General features: G+C 46.4%; 1 protein-coding gene across 3 annotated transcripts in view; it reads left to right on the forward strand.

Moving 5' to 3' along the window:
• The first annotated feature begins 816 nt into the window (after positions 1-816).
• Positions 817-24,436, forward strand: part of LOC127004174 (low density lipoprotein receptor adapter protein 1-B-like) — a 54,941-nt gene continuing 31,321 nt past the window's right edge. For 2 of the 3 annotated variants that reach the window (XM_050871658.1, XM_050871657.1), the window contains exon 1: positions 9,859-10,017. In XM_050871658.1, the coding sequence (XP_050727615.1) occupies positions 9,922-10,017 (96 nt within the window). In that variant the 5' untranslated portion in view covers positions 9,859-9,921. Of the gene's footprint in view, positions 919-9,858; positions 10,018-24,436 lie in introns of those variants that run through there. The other variant, XM_050871659.1, reaches the window with a different exon arrangement.

Here is a 24,436-nt window from a genome sequence, read left to right on the forward strand (position 1 = left end):
CTTGGACTTCATCACTCATTTACAAGGATGATACTAGTTATATAGTTAGCTACCTAGCTCAACAAGCCTCTTTAATCATTGCATTGTCCTGTGAACATTTGTTTCCTAAGTCTCAAGTTCAGCTAACACTGGTATCCTGTCCTGAAGGCAAAGAACATGTTGCTGTAATGTTCTTCCGTGCTTCTACATCAGGGCTTTCCATTTCCTCTTGCCTTTAAAACATTTCTCAACTTATCCTGTAATTTATGGTTTCATGATGTATGGGATGATCCACCACCTTCCCTTCATCCATTTCACTGTCTTCCAATTTGTCGTTATATATTTTTAAAAACTTAATCTTGACATTTAACTAATATATATACCTTTCTCTGTCTGCACTATATCCATTTTTTTCATATTCTAGAGCGTTCACACAAATGTACATACAGTTTTCTTACGGTCTTCGGTCTTATGGGCTTGGGACTGTAATACACATTTAGATATTACCGCCATGCGTTTCAATCATGCATTCTCTTCTGCTGCAGTTTAGTTCCTCTGTACGTTGGCCATTTTCGCATAAACATCAATGTGTTATCTCGGTCATTATACGATATCTAACCTGCCATCAGGACAAACCTTCCCGACATTTCCGTCACGACCCTCTGATACGAGTGTCGTGCTAACCACTTCACCACGGCGGCCCTCTTTAATGCAGCCCTCATTGGGATTTGTACTTACGTAACTTGGTTTAACAAATATTACGCACACCGTTGTCTTCCTTTCCGAGCGCCTCATATGGCAACACTGTCTTGCAGGCTGGGTGGTGTAAGAGGCTCTGATAAGATAACATAAATGACCGTCCATCTTGTAGGAGCCGAGCAGTTAGTTATCAGTCGCTCCTGTAGCCGCACACAGCTCTTCGAGGCTCGCTCCCTCCCTGTAAGTTATAAACAAACCCTCCTCGTATACTCCATTAAATTTTAGTTAGTTCGATGTTTTCCAAAGAAAGATCATTACACTTCCGTGGCAGATGAGAGCGTGGTTATAATTGCTGTGTGATGCTTTCGTGCGAGCATGACGTCAGCTTCCTCACTGTGCCGAGGGTGGCTGGGTCTCGCGAGGAACTCCTGTGAAGGACTTGTGAATTCATTGGCAGTACATCCGTGTGTCTGTTCGCTGCTTCGGTGTGGCGGAGCTGAGGCACGGAAAGTCTACGCCCTGATAACGGCGCCGAAAGAAACTTGTCTTCCTCAGTTGTTGAAGATTTATTATCGCAGTGTGTGTGTGTGTGTGTGTGTGTGTTGGCAGCAGAATGGCAACGAAATGTCCTCTTACCACAAATAATTTTGCATTCGCATGGAAGCAATGCATGTAAATAACCTTTGAAACGGACTTGCCGTATCGATGGTGACTGGCGCTAAATCTTCCCCTCCAGTCCCGCTCTAATGGTGGTAAGCAGCATGACACCTTTTTCGAGTGTAGCAGCCCCATGGAGGCAGCGCGCCCGAGGACTTCTGTAACAATAGTAGATATGCAGGCCGATGAGGGCTCAGTCCAGATACATAACTCATTTGGTTCATGAGTGGAGTAGCTCAGTGATAAGCGATCGGAATTTGCCGTCCCAAGGTCGTGCGTTAGACGACTCCAAACAAAAGGAGTCAGCTCTTTCCTGTAACATCAACATCAGGGCTTTCTAGTACCTCTTGCCTTTAAAACCTTTCTCAACTTTTGCTGTAATTCATGATTTCTATGATTTTATGAAGCAATGGCTGGTCCACCACCTTCCCTGCTACAAGGGCACTCCCGTCCAAACCAACCCAGTCTTCTCGCGTCTCCCTCACCTCCACTCCCCGAGCCACTTTTTTTTTTCTCTTCACTCACCGAATCGCCGACTTGCCCCCAACATGAACACAAGACAATACTTGATTTCACCCACGATGTTCACGTTCACCATTTCGTCCGCACCTTTCGAATTAGTACTGATAAAAAAATAAAAATAAACTGAAGTATAATACCGAAATACTGCCAAATCAAAAACTGAGAATTCAGCTTTAATATATGTCTATAATTTTCATACTTCGGCAAAATTTTCTAGAGTAGCTTTTTTTAAACCCTTGATATACGCACTAAATGGAAGGCTGCGTACTAATCGGCGAACACCCCCAACCTTCCTTCCTTCCATCCCGGGTTCTGTACAATGTCTCCCTCCAGCCGCCCACTTGGGACTCGCCTCATGGCCCGCCAGGAGTCCAGGGCAGAGATAAGCACTGGCGGTCGTGTCTTCGCTGACCCCGGGCGTGGCCTTGTGCACCCCGATAACTGCGAAAAGGGGAAAAAAGAGAGATTTGGGTGATGCTGAGTATATTTTTGCTCTTCAACTTCGTTATGCAAAAATTGACAAGTGTCTTCATCGTGTTGTCCGTTTCACTGGTAAATTCAGTAACGGACTGTTTTAACGGGCCTTTTTTGTGCCCTTGAACAGTTTCCTCTATTATAAAAGAAAATGCAAGGAAACACTCGGCTTCTTGAACTGAGTTAGACAAAGCTCATAGAACTACTCAAGAATATTTCCAAGTGCCCCAAAGAAGATTAGTCATGTTAATTTTTCACATTCATAACTTTTTATTTACAGTAAAGGAAACATTTCAAGGGCAAAAATAAAAAAATAAAATATATATATAAAAAAGTTCGCAAATCACTGCTCCTATAAAAAGAGTTAAGAGGAGTGGCCAAAAGAGAGGTCAATTTCGGGAGAAGAGGTGTCCTGATACGCTCCCCTTGAAAGTGTTGAAGTCGTAGGCAGGAGGAAATACAGAGTGCAGAAGCCTCGTAAAGCTACCCATGGAAATACCCACAAACAACCTCTACGAAAACCTTATCAAATGCGGGTGTGTAAGCCTCGTAATGTTTGTAAGTATAAGCCTAATAAACATGATACTAAATCGTTAACCTACAAGAGCAGCGAAGTGAAAGGCACCTTGCTATTTTAAGACACGTTACGGAGCTTATTAGATGAGTATGAACGCGCCCGCCAAATGCGTCAGTCATGTAGATTAATGAGCGATCTTAATGACGTTGTTGGCTACTTTCTGGGGGGCGCGCGGCAGCCAAGGTTGTTTGCCAGCTGTTGCCCAGTCTGTTGTGATACTAACTGGCCGAGTTGTAAAGATGTTGGGAAGGTGATTTTTATTATTAGTTGGCTATTTTTTACTGTTATCTATTATGGGAGCGGCGAGTAGCGGGCTTTTTTTTTCACTCTTTTTGTTGCCCTTGAACCGTATCCTTCGTTGTACAAAAAAAAATAATAGTAGTAGTAGTTGTAGTGGTAGAAAAAGTGGTACTGGTATAATAGTAATAGTAGTAGTAGTAGTAGTAGTAGTAGTAGTAGTAGTATACTGATGATGATGACGATAATAATGATAATAATACTGATAACAACAGATAAATGGCGCGTGGATTAAACTATCGTTCAGCGTGGACTATCAACAGACGGGTCAAAGTTCGTTTCCTGCGCTATTTCGGTCAGTGGATAAGCTGACCTAATGGATTTTACAATATTAACCTTATATCGTCCGCTCTGTTAACCTTATCAGGGGACACATAGATATTCTGATCAGTGGATTGGGAAAGCTTCACTGTTGACTTCTAGGGAGAGGTTTCTTAACTTTAGTAAGGGATACACAGCTCTTTCTCAATGAAGTGATATGTTAATCCGAGCTAATGGTACGTCTACAGCTTGTCTGATTAACCCATTTTCCTGTCACTCTGCAATCCTTCATTACATTTTCCTGTCACTCTGCAATCCTTCCATACACTTTCCTGTCACTCTGCAATCCTTCAATACACTTTCCTGTCACTCTGCAATCCTTCAATACACTTTCCTGTCACTCTGCAATCCTTCAATTCACTTTCCTGTCACTCTGCAATCCTTCAATACACTTTCCTGTCACTCTGCAATCCTTCAATACACTTTCCTGTCACTCTGCAATCCTTCAATACACTTTCCTGTCACTCTGCAATCCTTCAATACACTTTCCTGCCACTCTGCAATCCTTCAATACACTTTTCTGTCACTCTGCAATCCTTCATTACATTTTCCTGTCACTCTGCAATCCTTCAATACACTTTCCTGTCACTCTGCAATCCTTCAATACACTTTCCTGTCACTCTGCAATCCTTCAATTCACTTTCCTGTCACTCTGCAATCCTTCAATACACTTTACTGTCACTCTGCAATCCTTCAATACACTTTCCTGTCACTCTGCAATCCTTCAATACACTTTCCTGTCACTCTGCAATCCTTCAATACACTTTCCTGTCACTCTGCAATCCTTCAATTCACTTTCCTGTCACTCTGCAATCCTTCAATACACTTTCCTGTCACTCTGCAATCCTTCAATACACTTTCATGTCACTGCAATCCTTCATTACATTTTCCTGTCACTCTGCAATCCTTCAATACACTTTCCTGTCACTCTGCAATCCTTCAATTCACTTTCCTGTCACTCTGCAATCCTTCAATTCACTTTCCTGTCACTCTGCAATCCTTCAATACACTTTCCTGTCACTCTGCAATCCTTCAATACAGTGGGACGGCTTCACGGCTACCTTCAAGGGGGAATTCGACACACACACAAAAAAATTATCTTCTGAGGTAAATGAAAAAAAGAAAAGAAAAATGACTGAAAGAGCAAGACGCACCCCACAAAGAAAAAAAAAAAAGGCAAAAATACTATCACATGATCCCAAATCGACCTCTTTTTTGGGGGGGTCACTCATCTATACACACTTTCATGGCGGCAGTGATAAGCGGGATTTTTTTTCTCTATTATTTATTTATTTTTTGCCCTTGAGCTGCTTCCTTTACTGTAAAAAAATATAGCAATACCTAAATAAAAAGAAAGTAGGTTACATTAATATGAGGACACTGCCATCACAGGGAGCAAAGGGGAGAGGAGAGACGAGGAAAAAAATGGGGGGAAGGAGAGACGAGGGGAAAAAGGGGAAAAGGAGAGACGAGGAAAAAATGTCGGAAAGGAGAGACAAGGGGAAAAAGGAGAAAAGGAGACGAGGAAAAAAAAGGGGGAAAGGAGAGATGAGGAAAAAAGGGGGAAAAGGAGAGATGAGGAAAAAAAGGGGAAAAGGAGAGATGAGGAAAAAAAGGGGAAAAGGAGAGACGAGGGGAAAAAGGGGGAAAGGAGAGACGAGGGGAAAAAGGGGGAAAGGAGAGACGAGGGGAAAAAGGGGGAAAGGATAGACGAGGGGAAAAAGGGGAAAAGGAGAGACGAGGAAAAAAGGGGAAAGGAGATGAGGAAAAAAGGGAAAAGGAGAGATGAGGAAAAAGGGGAAAAGGAGAGACCAGGAAAAAAAATGGGGAAAAGGAGAGACGAGGAAAAAAATGTCGGAAAGGAGAGACGAGGGGAAAAAGGGGGAAAAGGAGAGACGAGGGGAAAAACGGGGAAAAGGAGAGACGAGGAAAAAAATGTCGGAAAGGAGAGACGAGGGGAAAAAAGGGAAAAGGAGACGAGGAAAAAAAAGGGGGAAAGGAGAGATGAGGAAAAAAAGGGGAAAAGGAGAGATGAGGAAAAAAAGGGGAAAAGGAGAGACGAGGAAAAAAAAGGGGGAAAAGGAGAGACGAGGGGAAAAAGGGGGAAAGGAGAGACGAGGGGAAAAAGGGGGAAAGGAGAGACGAGGGGAAAAAGGGGGAAAGGAGAGACGAGGGAAAAAAGGGGAAAGGAGAGACGAGGAAAAAAAGGGGGAAAGGAGACGAGGGGAAAAAGGGGGAAAGGAGAGACGAGGAAAAAAAGGGGAAAAGGAGAGATGAGGAAAAAAAAGGGGAAAAGGAGAGATGAGGAAAAAAAGGGGAAAAGGAGATGAGGAAAAAGGGAAAGGAGACGAGGGAAAAGGGGAAAGGAGAGACGAGGAAAAAAAGGGGGAAAGGAGACGAGGGGAAAAAGGGGGAAAGGAGACGAGGAAAAAAAAGGGGGAAAGGAGAGACGAGGGGAAAAAGGGGAAAAGGAGACGAGGAAAAAAAAGGGGGAAAGGAGAGACGAGGAAAAAAAAGGGGGAAAGGAGAGACGAGGGGAAAAAGGGGAAAGGAGAGACGAGGGGAAAAAGGGGAAAGGAGAGACGAGGAAAAAAAGGGGGAAAGGAGAGACGAGGGGAAAAAGGGGAAAAGGAGACAAGGGGAAAAAGGGGAAAGGAGAGACGAGGAAAAAAAGGGGAAAAGGAGAGATGAGGAAAAAAAGGGAAAAGGAGAGACGAGGAAAAAAAGGGGGAAAGGAGAAACAAGGAAAAAAAAAGGGTGAAAAAGGAAGAAATAGAAAAAAAGGGAATAAAGGAGAAAAAGGGAAAAAAATAGAAAAAAGGGGAAAAAAAGGAAATAAAGGGAAAAAAAGGAGAAAAAAGGAGAAAAAAAAGGGGCAAGCAAAGAGGAGAAAAACAAAAGAAGTATACCGGAGACCACAAACATTCCTCGTTATTATTTCTTCATCGTCACCGCCGTTATCTTGCCGCTCCCCACTAACCCCCCCCCCCCCCCATCAGCACCTGCCCGCATGCATAAAGGCGAGCATGTGGCGGAGGTAGCGGGAGGGGCGGGGGCGAAGCGGGGGGGTGCTGAAGGAGATAAAGGGGAGAGGGGGTGACCTGCATGCATCGGTCAGGTCAATAGTGAAGCAGGTCACTGAACCATTACTATTGCATCACGAGACCTGTTTCTCTCTCTCTCTCTCTCTCTCTCTCTCTCTCTCTCTCTCTCTCTCTCTCTCTCTCTCGAATAATCAATATTTGCCTCTTTTTTTCTTGATTTCTCTCTCGATTAATCAATATTTGCATCTTCCTTGATTAATTACTCTCTCTCTCTCTCTCTCTCTCTCTCTCTCTCTCTCTCTCTCTCTCTCTCTCTCTCTCTCTCGAATAATCAATATTATCCTTTTTCTTCTTCTTGATTTCTCTCTCTATTAATCAATATTTGCATCTTTATTGATTAATTACAATCTCTCTCTCTCTCTATCTATCTATCTATCTATCTATCTATCTATATTATTAGCTAGCTGCCTTCACCGATCACTCGCTTCCTTCTCCTCAGTCCCGTAAATGACTCTAACAAACACCTTCGTACATCAGCAGTCCTCCTCCTCCTCTCCATCATCATCATCATCAGCATCAGCAGCAATCTGGCCAAACAAGAGGTGAGCAACAGCTGGATAAAACTTGTGTATACTGGAAGGACTTCGATCGCCTAGTATACCTGTTTTAATGCCAAGTCCCTCTGGATCACAATGCAGACTCACTCACATACAGCATCTACGCATTTTACTGTGTTTTCACTTTTCTCGACTCAGAATATTGGTAAAGAAAAAACTATTGAACGAACCAGAAAGAAGATAAAAGCCTGGAGTGATTAGCGGATTTTTTTCCCTTTTTTTGCCCTTGAGCTGCTTCCTTTGCTGTAAAAAATAACATCCTAGATAATTGAAACGTTTGAAAATATCTGAAAATTCGTAAATAATGAACCGCGATGAAGAAGAGGACGAGGCATGTAATTAATATTGACTTTTTTGACTCATAACTTTGATGAGGGAAAAAAGAAAATCGCATGACGCAGCAATTCGAAAAGACCTGGACACAAACTTTAATTATAGTTGTCATTGAATACCCCATTAACCTGGTAGCAGCGGGGATCATGTTTCTTAAATGCCCCTCTAAGCGAGAAAAATGAGAAAAAAATCATCACTCACACAAACCATTTCATCATATATATCAAAGCATTTGTGATCAGTTTATGCATCATCTACTTTTGGGGGTTAAAATCATGGCACAAATTTGGCCCGTCGCTGCAACGCGGTAAAGCCACAAATTTGGCGCGTCGCTGCTACCGGGTTAAGTATATCTGAAAGCTTCCAAACAAGTAACTGGAAGTGGGAGGAAGCGTATATGGGACCAACTACGTATTACGGACCGACCTTTCGCATCTTGTTCTGTGGAGCCGCCTCGATGCACTCCTCAGTAAACATGACCTTTATGACGACGCAAAGATTCTGAAAAAAAAGTTATTCGAAGTATCCAGACACCTCTCTCATCGATTCTGATCCTCTCTTTCGGCGGCTCTCTCTGTCCACTATCGGCAGGAGCAGCGCCAGTGGATACTCCCCCCCCACCCTCGCCCCCGCCCCCTGCGTGTTCTCTTCCACCTTTCCTTGGTCTTCCTCCCTCCTCTCCTCCCCGCGCCCGCCCGAGGCTTTGTCCGTCCAAGGGTGAAGGAAAGTATGCCCTGTCGCGTCGCTCCCTTCCTCCACCCACTCCTTGCTTGCCCCTAACTCTCCCTGTTCGTGGTGGTGGTGATGGTAGTGGTGATGGTAGTGGTGGTGGTGGTGGTGGTGGTGGGTGTGTGCGTGGGGTAATCATTCGTCTCCCTACGTTCCTTTTAATTTCCTGTGTGTGTGTGTGTGTGTGTGTGTGTGTGTGTGTGTGTGTGTGTGTGTGTGTGTGTGTGTGTAGCCTCTCCTTCACTACAAACCAATAAGAATAAAAATATACAAGGAATATATATATATTTGCTTTATATTTTACGGTAAAGAAGACAGGCTAAGAACAAAAACAAGAAGAAACATTAAGAACATACACTTTTCTTTTCTATTAACAAGGTAGCATGCTAGACCTTACACTTTGACACAGGGAAGACCATCGAAAGTAAGGGCAAAACAAGAAGAAACATTACAAAGAACATACACATTTCTATCAACAAGGCAGCATGCTAGACCCTTCACCTCAGCGCTGGGAGGATGTCACGGTTTAGCGCAGAGCCAGGAACGAATACGCCGCAAATAATTAAGGCTTACCTGGTTCCCTTCTGCTCAGACCCACGTGTCAATGGAAATATGGATGCGTGGAAGCTCAGAGTAGGTGAAAATAATGAAAAAAAGGTTATCTTACGTGTGGTGTTGATTAAAATGTGCTGTGGTGTGGTAAACTGTGGAATCGTGACGGAGGAACATCGAAGAGCTTCCTCGCTGTGTTGTTTTGGTGAGTCCCGGAAGGCAGCGTGTGAGGCCTCGTGACATTTAGTTCATTCGCGTTAATTAATCACAAGCTCCTCAATTACGTGGAATTTACAGTGACCTTTTTCAGAGCATGACACGCTTCCCACCCACACTACCACACCGTCTCTCTCTCTCTCTCTCTCTCTCTCTCTCTCTCTCTCTCGAATAATCAATATTTGCCTCTTTTTTTTTTTTTTTACTTGATTTCTCTCTCGATTAATCAATATCTGCATCTTCCTGGATTAATTACTCTCTCTCTGTGTGTGTGTGTGTGTGTGTGTGTGTGTGTGTGTGCAGCGAGACGAACAGGTTACAGGTTTTCTCTCTCTCTCTCTCTCTCTCTCTCTCTCTCTCTCTCTCTCTCTCTCTCTCTCTCTCTCTCTCTCTCTCTCTCTCTCTCTCCTCCTTCTTTCATTCATGTTTTCTCGCCTAGCACTCACTCAGGTAATCCAGGTGTGCGTCAGTCACCCTCCCGGACGCGACGAGACTAATGAGCACACCCACACCTGTGACTCGAGCAATTACGAAAAGTGGGCAGGTGTTCTTGGGGCATGTGCACGATTATGAAGAGCGAGTGGTTTATATAATTCTCTCTCTCTCTCTCTCTCTCTCTCTCTCTCTCTCTCTCTCTCTCTCTCTCTCTCTCTCTCTCTCTCTCTCTCGCAGGACACAATGGACATGGTTGCAAACAGGATATACTGGGCAGTTACACAATACTAATACACAAACAGAGAGAGAGAGAGAGAGAGAGAGAGAGAGAGAGAATGGAGGTAGGGAAGGGCCTGTCTGGTGGCTGGGTGACTCCTGGTGGCGGCCCGTGGTTCCTCCCTTCCCTCCCGCCCCGCCGTGGTCTGACTCTCTCTCGCGGCTCGCCTCTCCTCTCCTCTCGTTGCTCAGTATGGTGTTGGTTACGCAGGAGAGTAGGTCGTCGCCGCCGCCCGTCTACCCCCAACCAGTCATGCGGCAGCTCCCCCACGACGCCCCCGGCCCACAGGTGCGTGCCGTGCGCCCCTCGCCTTACCTGAGCATACCTTGATTAACCCACGTATACAGTGCTGTGATGTGACGTGCCCCGGTGCCCTTGCGAGTGTCATGGAGCCGTACCCTGGGCGTTCCGGGTCCCGCGTGCGTGACTGACCAAGCATTACTGCCCTCAGGATACTTACCCTCCCCCCCCACCCTCGCCCCCGCCCCCTGCGTGTTCTCTTCCACCTTTCCTTGGTCTTCCTCCCTCCTCTCCTCCCCGCGCCCGCCCGAGGCTTTGTCCGTCCAAGGGTGAAGGAAAGTATGCCCTGTCGCGTCGCTCCCTTCCTCCACCCACTCCTTGCTTGCCCCTAACTCTCCCTGTTCGTGGTGGTGGTGATGGTAGTGGTGGTGGTAGTGGTGGTAGTGGTGGTGGTGGTGGGTGTGGTGGTGGGTGGGGTAATCATTCGTCTCCCTAAGTTCCTTTTAATTTCCTGTGTGTGTGTGTGTGTGTGTGTGTGTGTGTGTGTGTGTGTGTGTGTGTGTGTGTGTGTGTGTGTGTGTATGGACTTTAATCGATAAATATTTGCAGAACAATAATGCTGTTCACGAACTGGGCCGAAAAGAAGAAGAAAAAAATGCGAGGTGGTTGTGGTGGTGGTAAGTAGTGGTAGGTAGGTTAGTGTTGTTGTAGAGGCAGTGGTAGTACGTAGATGGTGGTGGTGGTGTTAGTGGTGATTGTAACAGGTGGGGAGGTTAGTTAGTGGTAATGATAGTGGTGGTGGTGGTGGTAGTGATGGTGATATACAAGTGGTAGGTAGATTAGTGGTGATTGGAGTAGTACATTTAAGTGGTAGGTGGGTTACGTGTGGCAGCAGTTGGTGGTGGAGGTGGTGGTAGTGGTAGTAGTAAAAGTCGTAGGCAGTGGTGGTGGTGGTGAGTGGTTAGTGGTAGGTAGGTTAGTGTGGCAGGTGTTGCATGGGGGTGATGGTGAAGTAACGGACTTACCCTTCTCTCTCTCTCTCTCTCTCTCTCTCTCTCTCTCTCTCTCTCTCTCTCTCTCTCTCTCTCTCTCTCTCTCTCTCTCTCTCTCTCAAATGGTAAATAGTATTGTGTTGACTTTTTGCCTCTTCAACCTCCTTTTTTTTTTCCTTCCTGTCAGTAAATAATATGAAAATCATGCATGAACTTTTTTTTTTTGTCTATTATCCGACCTCGACGTCTGTTTGTTCGTCCAGTGTTCGGCCATCTGTCTGTGCACGAGTTCCGTTTCTTCCTCGGTCTGTCTGTCTGTCTGTCTGTCTGTCTTTATCACTCTTTTTATTAGTTTTACGACTCGATTTGGTTTACCTTATGAGCGGACTCGACTCGTCCGCTACGTGTTGGTGTCATGGTGTGGTTTTAGGCTGTGTTTGTGGCTGTTACGCTTTTGTTTTTGTGCTGTTATGATGATGGTGATGGCGGCAATAGTGGTGGCCATGGTAGATTCTGCGTCTCTATGTGTGTGTGTGTGTGTGTGTGTGTGTGTGTGTGTGTGTGTGTGTGTGTGACGCCGCTAAGCTCCACCCGCAAGCTATCCACAACGCAAGCGACACCACTCACCACCACCATCACCACTGTCACCACCCCTAAAACAATAGCTCGGGGGTCACGCAGGAAGGGCAAAACAACAACACCTCGGAACTAGCGGTAAATATCCTGCGTGCTTGCCAGGAGGGCGGGCGTGGCGAAAGGACGTATAGAGGTAGGAGAGGGAGAGGAGAGGAGAGGCGTGTCCTGCGGGGAGAGGGAGGGAGAGGGAAGCAACCTTGGAGATATTTTCCTTCTTATCGTTTTCCCATCGCGGTGAGGAGGTGTGTGTGGCCATGGAAAGAAGGGAAGAGGAGAGGATGGGAGAGGAGGAGGAGGAGAGGTGGTGAGTGGTCTGAGGGAGAGGAGGGAGGGAAAGAACAGAATGTGGGCGGTTTTATGGTGTTATGGAGGGAAAGAGGGACGGAAGGTATGGATGGTCGTGGAGAGAGAGGGAGGAAGGGAGGGAGGTAGACGTGGGGCGGTAAGCAAAACACTTGTGTCCGGGGTTACGAAGCAGCGGCCTCGGGCGACACAACTACTTCACCCGGTCAACAGGAACGCGTAAGTGGGCCGCCCTTGCCCCCGTCCCCCCATCCTCCCACGCCCCCGCCTGCAGTTGGTGGGCCGCTCGGCAGGCTGTTGACGAGGAGGAACATTGTTTGGGTGTGCCAGGGCGGGCGGCGGGCCTCGGAGCCACCCTCACGCGGGATAAGGAAACTCGCACAAAAACTGGTCCCCTCCGCGGAGCACGGGGCAGGAGCGGCAGCAGCAGCAGGCAAAGTTCAAGGAGGCAGACTGATGGCCGCCAGCCAGGCAATCCTCCGTCGTCATGTGTCGCTACAGACTAGTTAGGGGCAAGACCTGGTTAAGGGTGTGGCATCCATCCAGGCCCGCACGGGTGCGGTGCCCAGCGGTGGCCAGCCAGGGAGCAGCCGAGCAGCTAAGTGGCCCTCCTGCTTCCTGGCATATAATATTACGAGCCGCGCCTCGTGCCCGCCAACAGCCTGGAAACACCCTTTATTTCGGGGGGTCAGCATCGCCCCGTCAAGGTCAAACACTGGCCTCCGTGCCTCCCTCTGCTTGCCTCTCATCTGGTCGACTGCTAACATTCCAGGCAAGTGTTGCCTCACCGGCAGGGCGTGTCCCCGGCCGGCCCCTCCCTGGCACCGGGGCAACGAGAGGCTGTTCCGCTAAACTGCACCACACAGGTGCAGCGACCTTCCGGCCCGGTGCCATGACACCGCGCAAGCAGGTTTGGCGGCGTGTCGCGGTGGAGACACACCCACCGCCCGCCGCCGCCACCGATTCCTCTCCTCCGAATGCAGTCAGCAACATTTTATACAAAAAATGCTACAACAGTGGAGAAAGTTAGTGGCTCTCCTGAAGGAAAAAAATGAAGCCATTCCAAGTCGAAGTCCATGTGACGTAATCTTCTGGCTACGAGCGAGGAGAAAGTTGCTCCCTGCACTCCCTTCGAACAAGCCCGAGGTAAAAGCCCGAGGAAAGTGGCTTATTACGGCCTATTGGCTCCCTCAAGTATTAGTTAAGCGATCTTTAGCCACGAGACCGAACGTAAAACGAAGCGACAGACGCACGCGAGGAGTGGCGTGGCGTGAGGCGCGAGGCGGCGTGGCGTCTTTCCTGAATGACACGTGCCCTGCCTGCTCCCGACCCCGCGCCCCCTCCCACCACTGTGCTCTATACCCCACGACCTGGCGCCACACGTGTTGAGAATGCTGACCCTCGCGCACTGCTAAGTGTTGCCTGTGAAGCCCCAATACTGCCTCTCACCCCTACGCTGCGGCGGCCACGGCGGGTCACAAGCGGCCGCCAGTCACCCGTGGACTCGTGCTGGGTCGAGACACTCCCTGCTCGAGGGTCGCCCAAGTTTCGTCAGCCCCGCCGGAAGGTTCTCCTATACGGGCCGCCCTCCCTCCCATCCATGCGGTGTGTGTGTGTGTGTGTGTGTGTGTGGACGGAAATACTCGAAGGGAAAGTGTTTAAACTCGTCCCCTCGGCGGCGCCCTCTCCAACATATGTCAAGAGAAACCTTCACTGCACATTAACCACCTTCAGCCAGCGCCACACGATCTCTTCCTCTTCCTCCTCCTCCTTCTACTCTTTTTCTTCTACCTCCTCTTCCCCTTCCTCCTCCTCCCTCCCTCCCTCTTCTACCACCACCACCACCTCCTCTCGTATGCCTCACTAACCCTCAAACGTCGGAGTAAAGGAACCTAACCAGTAACCAACCTCGCGCCGCCTCTTGTGTTACCCTCGTGTCGTTGGCCCCGTCAGGACAAATGTGGCTACGGCGGTGCTCGTGTTGTCGGTGATGGGAATGGTGATGGTGGTGGTGACGGTGGTGGTCTCACTGGACGCATAATAGTGGCATGCGGGGCGTGATTACAAAACATGCGAGGTGGTGTTGTGCTACAGCGGTGACGCGGCACAAGTGTTCACGCTCCCGACACATGTGTGAAGACTTTATTGCCACCTCGACGTCGCTTAACTCTCTCCTGCTTGACGGGTGTTTTCCTCCGCTCCTCCGTGTGCCTGCCTGGTGGTGTGGTGGCCGGGGCGCCCTGTCGAGTTAAGATCTAAACCTTGGTATAGTTGGCGCCGTGCCCACCTAGCTGATCTCCCTCCTCCGGGGTATGGGTCAATGAATGGGTACCTAACGACACTTGACGAGGTGAGCTCCGGCAACGTGGAGGCTACAGAGGATCGTGTCCCGCAGTAAAGGGATTCACAACCTTAATTCAAAGTCCGTTTTTCAACATCATGGACCTTACTACACAGGAACATAATTAAAAGGAGAGATACTAAAGCTAACACGATTCATTTTGTTCGTCTTTACAATCCTTATTTCATACTTTCATTTCGTACAGAAGATCGTGTCCCGGAGTTAAGGGATTCAGAACCTCACTTCCAAGTCCGTTTTTCAACATCATGGACACACAGGAACAAAGAGAGGGAAGATAAATATACTATCACGATTCATTCTGTTCATCTTTACAATCCTTATTTCATACTTTCATTTCGTACAGACTGCATGCAATATATCTTTTATGTCCGCACGTAACACAAAATTTGACTCGGCCTCGAAAATTATCATAAACGACCTAACATACTATACAGTCGATGATGAACCCCCCCCCCCCCTCCCTTCCTCATGACCTCGAAACCCAACTATGTCAATCACGCTTATAACATGTCTTTCACTTCATTAATTCACTGGAAAACATACTCGTAGACATGAGGTTATGAGGAAACTCCATACGCCTCAACCTGCTCCTCTCTGCATGCTTCTCCATATAACTCAACCTGCTCATCTTCTGCTTCCCCATACAACTCAACCTGCTAGTCTCTGCTTCCCCGTATAACTCAACCTGCTCGTCTCTGCTTTTCAATACACCTCAATCTGCTAGTCTCTGCTTCCCAATCCACCTCAACCTGCTAGTATTTCCTTTCCCATATACAAGTCAACCTGCTCGTCTCTGCTTCCCCATCCACCTCAACCTCCTAGTATTTCCTTTCCCATATACAAGTCAACTTGCTCGTCTCTGCTTCCCCATCCACCTCAACCTCCTAGTATTTCCTTTCCCATATACAAGTCAACTTGCTCGTCTCTGCTTCCCCATACACCTCAACCTCCTAGTATTTCCTTTCCCATATACAAGTCAACCTGCTCGTCTCTGCTTCCCCATACACCTCAACCTGCTAGTATTTCCTTTCCCATATACAAGTCAACCTGCTCGTCTCTGCTTCCCCGTACAACTCAACCTGCTAATCACATCCTTTCCCATACAATTGAACCTGCTTTCCTCTTGCTTTCCTGCTCGTCTCTGCTTTATCATACATCTCAACCTGCTCATCTATGCATGCTTTCTTCTTTTTTCCCTTTTTTTCTATTCATTTTGGAGATCTTGGTGAAACAGTTTTATATATACTTTCCGTTCTTCCAAATTTCCACCTCTCTTCTTCATTTCCTCTGCATGTTTCTTCACTATACTCTTCTTCCTTTCCTTCTTTCCTACTACTAAGCAAACCCAAAACAACGAGGAAGAAGAAGCAGCACGCAGAAACATATCCACAAGAACCACTACAGCGATAAAACGGACGCTAATTACACAAGCTAACGACATTTGTTTAGCGCTGCCACACGAGAGAGCGAGCAAAACGGGAGCCGCTCATCAGGTGTGTGTTCGCGGCTCAGGAAGGCGAGGCGGTCAGGTGTGCGAGGGAAGCTCCAGGTGTGTGGGAACCTAATGTACACACGATACTGTATACGGAAGGAAAGCTACCCCCGGGGATGATCCAGGCGCGGAAAAACTTGTGTTGCACGGGTGTTGTTACGTTACTCACGGAGCGGAGGGAGGCGCGGCGTGACGAAGGAAGGGGAATGAAGAAGATATGAGATAAGAAGATATAGAGATAGAAAGGAAGGGATATGAATGAAAGAAGACAGGAAAAAGGGGAGGAAGGAAGGAAGGACAGAGGGAAGAAAGGAACGATAGAAGGAAGAAAGAAAGAACCAAGAAAGGAAGGAAACAGAGAAGGAAGGGTAAAGGGAAGGAAGAAAGGAATGGAGCGATAGAGAGGGAAAGAATTGCAGGAGATACCCGAGAGGAGGGAGAACAGGAAGGAAAGACGAAAGGAAGCAGGGAGGAAGGAAAGAAAACCGGAAGAAACGAAGGGAGGAAGAGAGGGAAGGAATTACAGGAGATAGCGAGGAAGAGAACGGAGGGGAGGAAGGAAAAAGAAAGGAAGGAAAGAAGAAAGACAGACAGGGTGAATGGGAGGAAGGAGGAAGAATAGGAGGCAGGGAGGGATAAGGAAGGGAGAGGAGGTACTGGGTCTTAGATAATGAAGAAGGGGAAAATGGGAGGGACAAAGAGTAGGAGGCAGGGAGGGATAAGGAAGGGAGAGGAGGTACTGGGTCTTAGATAATGGAGGAAGGGAAAATGTGAGGGAGAAAGAGAAGGAGCCAGGGATAAGGGAGGGGGAGGAGGCACTGGGTCTTAAGAAAGGTTGCATGGATAGAGGAAGAATAGGAGCCAGGGATAAGGGAGGGGGAGGAGGGATAGGGGCGTGATGGATCTGAAGGAGGCATGGAAGGGCGTCCTGGGGTGTGCTTTAGGAGGTCTCAAGGTCGTGGTATTTATAATGTTAAGGTCACGCAGCATATGTTGAGTCACGGGTGTCGACTAAGGCGCAGAAGACTGACTGACTGACTGACTGACTGACGTACTGACCGGTTGACTGGAAGACTGGCTGGATGACTGACTATCTGATCGGCTGATTGACTGACTGAATGAATGAATGAACGACTGATTGACTGACTGAGTAACTGACTGGATGACTGACTGACTGACTGACTGACTGACCGGCTGACTGGAAGACTGGCTGGATGACTAACTGATTGCACTGACTATCTGATCGGCTGACTGACTGAATGAATGAATGAATGAACGACTGATTGACTGACTGAGTAACTGACTGGATGACTGACTGACTGACTGGGTGGCTAACTGATTGGCTGACTAACTGACTGATTGAATGACTGACCGACTGACGGACTAACTGAGGCGCAACAGACCGACTGACTGACTGAGTGACTGACTGACTGGGTGGCTAACTGATTGGCTAACTGATTGATTGAATGACTGACCAACTGACGGACTAACTGAGGCGCAATAGAGTGACTGACTGACTGGTTCACTTGACTAATTGGCTGACTAACTGACTTGAGTGACTGAATAACTGCCTGCCTGCCTGACTGAGTGACTAATTAACTGACTGAATAACTGGCTGCGTGGTGGGATGCCAAACACAAAGCGCAGAAAAAAACACCCAATCAAGCAAACAAAAACACACACCTCACGTCACACACTGGTAGCTCTGGATCAAGGCTGCATGGAGAACTAATGAAAGAAAGGCTGAATGAGTACTCCGCCTTCGCCTTGGCTAATGACGAGGAGCCTAAGGTTGGTCCCATATGACACTTTTGCTTCTCACATCAGCTATTTCTAAAGGTCAAAGAGGGGGTCAGCCGGGTACTAATGAGAGTCTCTTTAGGTTCACGGTACAGAGGAAGGGTCAAACTACCACCAGGGTCATAAAACAACCCCTGGAAATGCCCACAACTACGAAAGCCTTGTCAAATGGGTGTTCTTGGCCGACGAAATGTCTAATAATGCGACCATTAGACATCGAGAACAGCCCTTTGTATCACCTTTGTAGCACCTAATTAAAGAAGCGTCATGTCGAAAGAGTATAAACAAAAACGACAACAGTAGCAATTCCACGAAAAAGAAGAAGAAGAAGAAGCGTAATAATGTCACATCATCGGTTTGTTATCATGTTCAATGGCGCGGAGAGGCAGCCAGACGTAGAAATGTCATGATGTGTTGCTTCACCTTTGTTTGACGTCTGTGTGGGGAAAAAAAGATACTGGTGGGGGGAGGGTAGGAAGAGGGGGAGGTGGAGGAAAATTAAAGGCATGAGAAGAAGTGGGTTAAGGAGGAGAGGAGAAGAAGAGAAGGTAAAGGGGGAGCAGGGAGGAGGAGGAGAAGAGGAAAAATAAGGTCCCGATAAGAAATGAGAGATGTAAAGGAGAGAAGAGAAAAGGAAACGGGGAAAAAGAGAGGAAAAGATAAAGGAGAAGGAGGAGGAAAAGGAAAAATAAGGTCCCGATAAGAAATGAGAGATGTAAAGGAGAGAAGAGAAAAGGAAAAGGGGAAAAAGAGAGGAAAAGATAAAGGAGGAGGAGGAGGAAAAGGAGGATCAGAAGGAAAAGAAAAGGAGGAGGAGGAAAGGAAGGAAGAGGAGAAAGGGAAAAAGAATATGAAGACAAAGAGAGGAGAGAGGAAAATGAGGAGGAGGAGGAGGAGAACCAGAAGAGAAAGGAAACTGAGGACAAGGACAAGGAAAATGAAAACGATATGATGATGATGAAAAGGAGGATCGGAGGAAAAAGAAAAGAATGAGGATAAGGAGAAAGAAAAGGAAAATTATATGATGATGATGATGAGGAGGAGGAGGAGGAGGAGGAGGTCAGTGAATGGCGGGAGGCTAGTGGAGACAAGTAACCTTCTGTTGTTTGCTGTAGACCTGTTTCCTCTACCCCCCTCCTCCCTTACCACCTCCCACTCCCCCTCACTCCCCAGCACGTGACCACCCCCCTCTCCCCAACACTCACACCCACACCCACACACCTAAAGACCTACTCCCCCTCCTCCCCTCTTTATCTCCACACACACACTCACTCACTCACTCTCACTGTCACTCATTCATTTCTTTCTTTTTCTTCTTCTTTCCTTCTCCTTCTCCTCATACTCTCTCTCATTCACTTCTGCTTTCTTCTTTTTTCTGTCCTCATTAACAACTTCCACTCTCACTCTCACTCATTCACTCTTTTTCTTTTTCTTCTTCTTTCTTCTTCCTCCTCATACTCACTCATTCACTTTTTTCTTCTTTTTCTCTCTTCATTAACTACTCTTTCCACTTTCACTCTCATTCACTTTTTTTTTCTTTCCTCCTTTTCCTCCTCCTACTCTCTCTCACTCATTCACTTTTTCTTCTTTTCCTTCTTCTCCTCCTCTTCCTCTTTGCCTCACACACCGCTCCGACAGGTGTATAAGATGCCTAATCACCCTCTGCAGGCTCCCTCACCTGTTAGAAGTACTTGTTTTTACCTGGTGTATATTTACTGCGGGAGAAAGTTGACCCGGGACCTTACCTGAGAAAAAGAAAGGAAAAAATCAATCAATCGCGGTGCGGTTCAAGAAAGTGTGTAGCAGAAGGTTTGGTTAGGTTAAGTTAGATTAGGATTAAAGTTAGGTTTAAGTTTGGTTAGGTTAAGGTTAGGCAAAGGTTTGGCTAGGCTCGGTTAAGTTTGGTTAGTTAAAATTAATGTTAGGTTAAGTTAGGTCAGTTAAAATTAAAGTCAGGTTAAGCTAGGTTATAAGTGAAAGCAATGGTAACAGCAAAGGTAACAAAGGCTGAAGATGCAGTGGGGTGAGGGAGGCGTGGTGACAGGACGAAGGAAGAATAAATTATGTAGAGAGTGAAGGATGAAGCATAGTTAAAATGGCTTCTTCCCTTCCGTTCCTCTCTTCGCCGGACTGCCACCCTGACCACAACCTCGTGTATAGCAGAAACCAGTCCACCTTTCCCCGACGTGGCAGAGGTTACGGAGAAAGTGGAAGTGGATTACGAGAAGAAAGAGAAATAGGAGGAGGAGGAGGAGGAGGAGGAAGACATGAGGCATAAAACAGACGAACTTGAACATGAAACTTACCCACCATGTCGACCCCCAAAACACACACACACACACACACACACACACACACACACACACACACACACACACACACACACACAGACACAGAGGTAAATAGATACATGTTCTTTCTCCCCCGCCGTGCAAACAGAGGGCGAGAAGCGAGGAGAGGAAACAAGGAAACAGAAAGAAAAGCCCCAAACTGAATTATTTAAACCTCGTCCGCGTTATGTAAGGAGAGTAAAAGTTAAATGGCTTCCCCTAGTACGTACATTCCTCTCTCCGCCACACTGCCATAGAACACGAAATAATAATGGCAATGAAAGTAATGGCGTAAGTGCAGTGCCATGTATAGCCTTAGTGAGTGCCAATACGATAGACACATTAATAAGGAAGAAAGGAAGAAAGTAGAGGAGAGAAAGAGGAGAAAAAAACGAACAAAAGGCAGTAGAGGAAAAATTAAGATAAGTGCAGGGAAAGAGAAAGGAGACAGATTAATAAAGAAGAAAGAAGAAAGAATGGAAAGAGGAAGGAAAGAAAGTAGGGAGGAGAGAAAGAGGAGAAAAAAACGAACAAAAGGCAGTAGAGGAAAAATGAAGACAAGTGCAGGTAAAGAGAAAGGAGACAGATTAATAAGGAAGAAAAAAGAAAGGGGAAAGAAGAAAGGAAGAAAGACTGGAAAGAGGAAGGAAAGAAAGAAGGGAAAAAACGAAGGACAGACAGTAGAAGGAAAATCAAGACAAGTGCAGGGAAAGAGAAAGGAGGTGAAGGAGGAAAAGAAGGTACGGTAAGATAAATTCATGGGTAGTGTTAGGTGGGGTTAGGTTCACAGGAGCTGCTTTGCATAGACCTACTGGACGGCCTCTCGCGGACTCCTTACGCTCTTATTATGTTCTTATATGGAATTGGGAGAGGAAGTTTTATAATGAGAACCTTTTAATACCTGTCATACGCAGATGTCCTCTCTTTCGGTCGCTCTTTACTTTTCTCTTTTTTTTTTTTTATAGGAGTAGCGGTTAGAGGGCTTTTTTTTCCTCACTTTTTTTGTTGTTGTTGGTGGTGCCCTTGAGATGCTTCCTTTGCTGTAAAAAAAAAAAAATCATAAATAAAAAGAAAAATAGTAATGAAAATAAAATAGTAAAGTTATTGTCCGGAGATACTTAGTTCACATATGAAAGTTTCTAAAAGGCGCGCCACGAAATTAATACCTGGCATCATTTTCACCTTCCGTTATACACCTGTTAAATAATGACCGATGACTTGACCAAGGTGTGAGTTATCAAAATATATATCACTGACCGTATGCTTCGTAACGTTCAGATCTATGCTTTTTAAAATAAGTTAAATCGTCCGCCTGTAACTTTTTCCAATGGCCAATGACTCGATTTATATTTGTTAACGTTGTCTCGCCTCACTTGACTTCCCAGGCTCTTATTTATTTTTTGTGCAATGTATTTTTTTTTTTTTTAGTTGGCTCATAAGTTTGTTAAAGTAAATATTGTAGAACCTGAATGCAGAGAAAGTTGAAGGCTTGCATCAAGTCTCCTCGCATTTTTTTTTTTTCCGGGCAAAAGATATCGAGGAAAGTTACCTGGCTTCCCCTCTCCTCAGACCTCTTCTGTTTTTCCTTTTTTTTCTTCTTTTCCTTCCTTTTTTCTTCTCTTTTTTCTCTCCTTTCCTTTCCTCTCCTCTCCTTTTGCTTCTCTTCTTTTTCTTCTTTTTTCCTTTTTTCTCTTCTCTTTTTTCCCTCCTTTCCTTTCCTCTCCTTTTTCTTCTCTTTTTTATTCATTTCTCTCCTTTTCTCTTTTTTTTCTCTTCTCCTTTCCTTTTCTCTTTTCTCCTTTTCTCTTCTCTTTTCTCTCCTCTCCACTTCACTCCTCTCCATTTCATTTCACTCCACTTCACTCCACTCTTTTACTCCTCTCCTCACCTCACTTACCTCACCTCACCTGTCCTCTCCACGTCACACCATCATCTCACTTGTCTTGGAAGTCATCACCGCGTCCTCTTAATAAAGACTCCAATGCCCTTTCTGTGTAATTGAAGGGCCAGGACTGCGCCGCATACCCAAGACGAGGCCTCACCATAACGATGTACAAAACGCCTTCATGGTCACCGGCTTCTTGCATTTAAAGTTCTTGGTGATGAGCCCGAGGAAGAGTAGTAGTAGTAGTAGTAGTAGTAGGAGGAGGAGGAGGAGGAGGAGGAGGAGGAGGCAGGGGAAAGAAGAAAGGAAGAAAGAATGGAAAGAGGAAGGGAAGAAAGTAGCGAGGAGAGAAAGAAGTTAAGAGAAAACGAAGGAAATGTAGAAGAAAAATCAAAACAAGTGCAGGAAAGGAGAACGGAGGAGATGAAGGAGGAAAACAAGCACAGGAAAAGAAGGAAAATTAATCAGGGCCACAGGAGAAGAGGAGAGGGAAGAGGAGGAAGAGTAACACAAGCAGAAATAGCAGACTCAAAACAACACCATGGAAGGAAAGAAGATGGAGGAAGAAAACAAGCCAGGATTACAAGGAGGGAGAATCAAAACAACAAGATTAAAACATGAAAGGGAGAAGAAAGAGGAAGAGGAGGAGAAGGAGGAAAACGAGACACGAAAGGGAGGGAGAGGAGGTCATAGGAAGATCAAGCTAACAAGAGCGAGTTACGAGAATGAGCGAGGAAGGAAGGAAGGAAGGAAGGAAGGATACAAAAGGGAAAACAAAGATATAATGAGACTTTATTCGAAAAACCAGTGAACCTACACATGACAAAAAGAGAGGAAGGATGGAAGAAGGGAAGGAAGAACGGAAGAAAGACATAATGGGAAGGAAGTTGGCAAGAGAGAACGAAGGAAATCAACGACCGAAAAGAAGTTAGGGAGGAAAAAATGAAGGAGGGAAGAAAAAAAAATAATGGAAGGAAGGAATGGAGGGGGAGGAGAAATAAAGAAAGAAAGAGAAAAGCGGAAGGGAAAAAATGAAAGAAAGACTAAAAATACACAACTGAAAGAAATAAAGAAAAAGAAAGAAAAGTCAAAAAGGAAACCAAACGATACAATACAAAAACAATTAAGAAGAGAGGGAAGAAAGGAAGGAAGGAAGGAAGGAAGGAAGGAGGAAAGGAGGAACATTTAAGCAGGAAAGCGAGCGTGTGCCTTCGTGATTCAGGTGTTTGTTCGCCACGCTTGGCATAGGCTCGCTTGTTTTCATGTGTGTGTGTGTGTGTGTGTGTGTGTGTGTGTGTGTGTGTGTGTGTGTGTGTGTGTGTGTGTGTAGCCTTGCATAACATCCTTAATATGCACGCCATGAACATCACCAACAAACACACACCAAACTCTATCAATATTCACAGCCCTCTTACACACACACACACACACACACACACACACACACACACACACACACACACACACACACACACACACCATAACTCTTCCTCCTTCCTTAACTAAACTCCTTCCATCCACTTTTATTTCCCTGTTCAACTCGTCCTTCCTTCCTTCCTTTCTTTCATTCTTTTTTTCTTTTTCCCTTCCTTCCTTCTCCTCCATCACCTTCAAATCCATTCCTCTTTCTTCCCCTCCATCTACTCTTCCCTTCTTCTCTCTTTCTTCCTCCAGCTCAGTCTCTCCTTTCTCCCTTCTTCTCCTTCATTAGCTCTCTTTCTCTCTCTTTCTCCCTTCTCTCTCTCTCTCTCTCTCTCTCTCTCTCTCTCTCTCTCTCTCTCTCTCTCTCTCTCTCTCTCTCTCTCTCTCTCTCTCCAATCCATTTTTCTTCGTTTCTGCAGCTTCTTCATCCCTCTCCTCTTCACCCTCCACCGCCTTCCTCCATCCAATCCTTCCACATATTCACACCTCCTCCTCCTCCTACTCTTCTTCTTTCTCTCCCTCCTCTCCTCAAACACTAACTTTATTCCCTTTTTCCTCTCTCCTTCTTTCCTTCCTTCCTTCCTCGGTTCTTTCATTCATTCTCTCCTTCCTTCTTTGGTTCGTTCCTTCCTTCCTCCCTTACTTCCTTTCTCCCATTTTTTACACCTGTTCCCGTAACCCACCTTTGTTAATTAGCCCTTCCATGCACCTGCTTACTCCCTCTTCTTCTTCTCGTCCCCCTCCTCCTCCTCCTCCTCCTCCTGCCCTACTTCCCTTCTCCTCCATGTTCACTCACACACACACTAACCTCCTCCTCTTCTTCCTCCTCCTCCTCCTCCTTGCACAGTTTCCTTGATTAAGCCATCCAACGCACTCTCCCCCTCCTCCTCCTCCTCCTCCTCCTTCTTCATCTTCTCTCCCTCCTACACACTCACACACTAACCTTTTTTTTTCTCTTCCTCACGCTCACATTTATGAACTTACTTTACTTTACTTTTTTTTTTCCTTCTCTCCCTCCTGCACACACACACACTATCCTCCTCCTCCTCCTCCTCCTCCTCCTCTTCCTCCTCCTTTTCTTCCTTCTACACATACAAACCTCTTCTTCTTCCTCCTCTTTCTCTCATCTTCCTCCTACAAATACTAACTTCCTCCACCTCCTTCTCTTTCTCCTCCTCTTACACACCCATACACCAACCCCACCCCCACTCTCTTCCTCCCCCTCCTCCTCCTCCTCCTCACCTA

Source organism: Eriocheir sinensis, chromosome 27 (assembly GCF_024679095.1).
Source record: "Eriocheir sinensis breed Jianghai 21 chromosome 27, ASM2467909v1, whole genome shotgun sequence".
Lineage (NCBI taxonomy): Eukaryota > Metazoa > Arthropoda > Malacostraca > Decapoda > Varunidae > Eriocheir > Eriocheir sinensis.